This window comes from Mustela nigripes, chromosome 7 (genome assembly GCF_022355385.1).
Source record: "Mustela nigripes isolate SB6536 chromosome 7, MUSNIG.SB6536, whole genome shotgun sequence".
Taxonomy (NCBI): domain Eukaryota; kingdom Metazoa; phylum Chordata; class Mammalia; order Carnivora; family Mustelidae; genus Mustela; species Mustela nigripes.
The window spans coordinates 21,841,361-21,846,496 of NC_081563.1; the positions used below are offsets into that span (position 1 = coordinate 21,841,361).

General features: G+C 50.4%; 1 protein-coding gene across 1 annotated transcript; it reads left to right on the top strand.

Moving 5' to 3' along the window:
- Positions 1-720: 720 nt before the first annotated feature.
- DNAJC5G (DnaJ heat shock protein family (Hsp40) member C5 gamma) lies at positions 721-2,598 on the top strand. Its single transcript, XM_059407575.1, has 4 exons — positions 721-833; positions 1,080-1,341; positions 1,732-1,873; positions 2,546-2,598. The coding sequence occupies exons 1-4, from the start codon at positions 721-723 to the stop codon at positions 2,596-2,598; spliced, it is 570 nt and encodes a 189-aa protein (XP_059263558.1).
- The last annotated feature ends 2,538 nt before the right edge of the window (positions 2,599-5,136 follow it).

Sequence of the window (5,136 nt, forward strand, 5' to 3'; positions counted from 1 at the left end):
GTTCCCTTCTGAGCATGTAGCCTTGGCTCTCACGGGCCACTGCTTCGCAAGGTCTCTCCTCCTGTCTGGGGTCCTGCTCCCTGGTCTCTGGCCGGTCGGCCCCCACAGCTACCCCTTTCGCTTCCGTCTTCATCCCTTGATGTTCTCCCCGCTGCCGGGTCTCCGAGGTTTGAGAGGGGAGGCTAGGGAGAAGAACGTCCCTGGCCTACCTGGAGCTCGGCCCTCCGGCCTGGCTTCGGGACACCGGACTTCTCTTAGCTCAGGGTTTGGTCTGAACTGTTTCGCCCGGGGGAACTGTGCATGTCCCTGGATCCTGACCCAGCCTGATCAAGGACTAGGCTGCCCTGATCTTAACATCCCAGCAGTGGGCTTGGACAGGCCCAGGGCTGTTTGCCTAAGGTACCAGGAGTTCCAGACAAAATCACCCTCTTCCCATGGTTTAGATCTCCCCTTGCTTACACCTCTCCACCACGTGGGTGTCTGGAGGGCTGGGTAGCTGAAGGACAATGGGAAATGTGAGGAGATGTTTTCTCTGGTCATTTCTGGTCACCTGCACTCTCTTGCTAGTCACAGAACCCACTCACTGTTGTCTTGTCCTTGTCCCTTTGTACTAGTTTTGCCTGCCTAGCGCCTGAAGGCGATGAGTTTCCTCACCGGAAGTTCACTTCTCCATGGCCTGTGGAAGTTCTCACAAATGCTTCTTCTCTTCTGACCCAGATCATGGCTCATTTGGATGAAGCAGCCCGCCAGCTGTCCAAAAGTGGGACAACCCTCTATGCCGTGCTGGAGCTTAAGAAAGGTGCCTCACCTGAAGACATCAAAAAGGCTTACAGGTTCAGACCCGGCCTCTTATTAAACCCTGAAATTTGCCCCCCCCCCCAACTTAAACCCTGATTTATGACCGTTTTTAAATCTTCAAGCCTTCACTTTGGGTGGGATGGAGTCATCACCCTTTTCACTGTGGCCTGGCAAGGAATTTAGACTTGGGCTCCTTGTCTCCATTCTTCGCACGCATGCATTGCTTCTTCACATCCAGAGACCTATCCCTGTCATTCATCCTGCCCTCCTCTCCCAGCCATTTTCCAACCATCCTCTCCTCACGCTCCTTTTGGGTATTGCCTGGGCAGGAAACTGGCCTTAAAGTATCATCCAGACAAGAATCCAGGGGATGCTCAAGCAGCAGAAATATTCAAAGAGATCAACACAGCCCACTCCATACTGAGTGACCCTAAGAAGCGGAAAATCTATGACCGGCATGGCTCGTTGGGAATATACATATATGATCACTTTGGTGAAGAAGGTGTTACATACTATTTTACGATGAATAGTTGCTGGTTCAAGGTATACAGTTCTTCCTAGCCCTTTAAGAATAAGGAAGTGGGGGTGGCGTGGGGTGCCTGGGTGGCTCAGTTGGTTGAATGTCTGCCTTTGGCTCAGGTCCTGATCCCAGGGTCCTGAGATCGAGGCCTGCATCGGGCTCCCTGTTCAGTGGGGAGTCTACTTCTCCCTCTCCCTCTATGCTCTCTCTCAAATAAAAAAATAAAATTGTAAAAAAAAAAAAATGGAAGGAAGGAGGGATGACCTACCTCTTCTTGGAGAGCTGATCCTTCTCTCCCAGGACAGATGCTTCTGTTGTCTCATTTTCTGGGTACCAGGGGGGTTGAGGGAGGGGAGCTGTAATGGAACTACAGAAGAAATGCTGGGTTGAGGCCATGCTTTCCTACCTTTCAGACACTGGTCCTCCTGTGTGCCCTGCTCACCTGCTGCTGTTGCTGCTGCTGCTGCTGCTTTTGCTGTGGAACACTTAAGCCACCATCTGAGGAGGTTGTCAGAAGATACCAGCAGAATGTCCAGAATCAGCCTCCGAGGGCAGGTGAGAGCCATAGATAGGACCTGAGGTAAGAGGTGGTTAGGAAAGAATGAAATAGTTGGGGGTGAAACTATGAACCCTAAATATGGGAGTCTCAGGTCGGTATTGAGGCAACGTGAAGAAAGAAAAGAGGATACACTTGGTTTCTGAGGGACTTAGGCCACCAGCTGACAGTTGGAATGTCATATCGGCCTCTCGTGACTGTTAAGCTAAGGAGTGGGGGGATGTTGTATGCCTGGGTGGCTCAGTGGGTTAAGCCTCTGCCTTTGGCGCAGGTTATGGTCTCAGGGTCCTGGGATCGAGTCCCGCATCGGGCTCTCTGCTCAGCAGGGAGCCTGCTTCCCCCTCTCTTTCTGCCTGCCTCTCTGTCTACTTGCGATCTCTCTCTCTCTCTCTCTTTGTCAAAGAAATAAATAAAATACTAAAAAAAAAAAAAAAAAAAGAATGGGTGGGAGAGTACCTTGAAGATAGAGGATGAAGTTTACTGCCTTTACTCTAAAGGAAACTAAGTGTCTGATCATCCCCACCCCAGGCAGTAAAAGTGTGCCTTTACTGAAGTTCACCATAGTGCCACCTAGTGATACTGACATGTAACTGCAAGGTAACAGGTTTCTCACCACTGGAATAAAATTGTTACTAAATTTTTGTGTATGTGTTTTTTAAATTCCATCATAGGAAACAAAAGAAACTTTAGAAGAGGTCAAGATGATAATGCAGATGATTTCTAAGAGACGAAGAGAAGTGAGTATATATGAAAGCTAAAATGCAGCAATAATCAAAGGATAAGAAAAGAACACACACTAACTTCCAGTGAATCATTAGTAGAAAGTTTGTATCTTAGACTTTGGATTTCAGGTGTTTATATCCTTACCTGCAGGGGCCTTGCTTTAAATTCTGGGTCATTATTCCTTCTGCTTAATAAGATGCCAACCTCTTTTGCCCTCAGGTGCTGACCCAGCGAGGGTGCCTTCTGCTGCCCAACACACTGGACATGTTGAAGAGGGGAGCAAGTAGCTGTGTCCTGACATTGACCCTGATTTGCCCCTCTTCTTATAAAAATCCCAACTTCAGAAACCTTGATGGCATCTATCCCAGTGAGGATGCTCCCTCTGCCCTTGATGGTATCATTGACCCTGGCAATACAGGGTCACCCACCTCCTCTTCTTTTTAGTTTCAGTCCCAATTTTAATCTCTTTAGACAGAAGCCCTCCCATCTCTACCCTTATGAGGTCTCAGACCGTGGTGACAGACTTCTCCCGAGCATTCTTTTTCCTGTGCCTTGAGATTTGGGCCAATTTCGACTGGTAAGGGCCCTGAGCCACTTGCATTGTCTCCACCAAGATCCTGATAACTGAGCAGAGTAGATCCTATCCCAGAGCTGCTGTACCAGCTAACTTAACCCTCCTTTGCTGGAACACTGCACCAAGAACTTGGCCTCTTTCCTACACCAGCATGCTTTTCTGGGCCTGGTCTCACCTTTCTCTGCTGCCCAAACAGTTGACATTGTCAGCCTCATTCTGTGCCACCATGAGTAAACTCAGGCAAAGTATGAATGCATTGGAGGGGTAGGGGTAGCTATCTCACCTCTGGCTTCTCTCCAGACTGCACCCCAACACGGCCTCCCCTTAGCATGGGTCCTGGGCTGACTGAAGTTCATCTCTCAGTGCCTGCTTGCCTCCATCCTTTTCTCCACCTCTTATGCAGGCTGATCACCATATATTTTCTTCTGAAAACAGGGGCGTGAAACATATGATAGGGAAAAGATAATACTTCTACAGACCCTCTCCCCATTCTCGAGCCTCTTCACGCTGCCTGTTTTATCCTCTCCACACCGTTTACTTCCCATCCATCCAGGGGCAGAGCCAAGTAACTCCTCACATTTCTCTCTCACCACTGGGGGAAGGGCTAAGGAATGTCAATAAATAAAAGAGCTTTTGTCCAACCCCATGCATCTGTTGGGCGCCAAAAAGGCAAATCCTGCCTGGGGTAGAGGGAAAGGCCCACAAGAGAAGAAGACAGAGGGCCGGTGCTCACGTCGGACACCAGCCTGTCTTGGAGAGAAGTCGTCCAGGAGCTCAGGAGGGGTCCAGCAGGGGTCCAGGACAACCGTGAAGTGAAGACAAAGGCCTCCTGGAGCCTTGTGATTACGACTTTGTCAGTGCTCTAAAATTTCCCTGGAGACCAGTTCCCCTGGTGCCCAAAATAGGTTCCTGGCACTCAGGTCCTTTCTGCTCAGCTCAACTTCTCTCGATTTCCTAACAAATTTAAAGTCTTTGGAGTGGCTCCAGTGATGTGTTCATGGACCAAATTCCCACACTTTCTCAGAGGCATGCTCATGAGGTCGTTCCAGGCCCTGGTGCAACTGCCAGCTCTAGCGTCCTTAGCTTCTTTTCCTAGGATGATAGAAGAAAGTTCTGGGCAAGAACAGAAATGGACCAGAAGTGTTGGACCAGAGCCTTTCCCACTAATCTCTGGTGTCCCTGTTCTGAATCCCAGGGTTCAGCAGAAGAGGGTGAGGGTCACTGGCTAAGCCTTGGAGGCACTGACTACGCTCTGGGTCTGGTGAGGTCTTTCCTGCCACCCTGAGCCATGTCAGGCACCCCCATCCAGGCCAATGTAGGTTCTGCCTGGAAGAAGAGCCCATGCTTATGGGGCTCAGGGACCCTAGGAGCCTTCTGAGCCTGACAGCTGGACACCTTCGGAGACCCACCTTTCACCATGAGCAGCGAAGCTCACCCCTGCCCTTGTGTAAGGCAGTCACCCATTCCTGAGTGAGTCAGGGTCACTCACTCAGTGACAGCTGTGGCTCGCCTTACATGAGCTAAATTGGGAGTTGGAATGTCATGCAGATGCCCCTTGTTCCCCACCCCCACGTTAAAATTAATCTCCTCTCTGGGAAGCAAGGGACAAACAGTGCTGCCCATAGAGTGAACAAGAGTTACTTGGAGAACAAAAGGAGGAATTTGGGGGGACAAGAGTCATTCAGGGAGGGAGGGACAGAGAAAGCTCGCTTACATGTGCCTGGCTGGGGTACAGAGCAAAGAGTAGATAAAGACAGAGCAGTGTCTGACAACCGCCAGTGTCTGAGGACGAGGGGCATTGTTGGAGGAAGGGACAGGAGAGCAAGCAGAGCTATTTCAAGAGCGAGCAGTAGAAGGGAACATAAGAACCCACGGACTGTCTAAAGTCAACGAGGAAGGGTCCAGAGGCAGTCAGGGAAGGCCAGGACTGGGGCCAAGGCCAGGGCAGGCACGATCACTGAGGGG

Excerpts from the sequence above, each read along its gene's own strand:
- DNAJC5G (XM_059407575.1), top strand. The coding sequence starts at position 721 with ATGGCTCATTTGGATGAAGCAGCCCGCCAGCTGTCCAAAAGTGGGACA. Across the intron at positions 834-1,079 it reads GACATCAAAAAGGCTTACAG|TTTCCAACCATCCTCTCCTC; the intron begins GTTCAGACCCGG and ends TCTCCCAGCCAT. Across the intron at positions 1,874-2,545 it reads GAATCAGCCTCCGAGGGCAG|GAAACAAAAGAAACTTTAGA; the intron begins GTGAGAGCCATA and ends ATTCCATCATAG.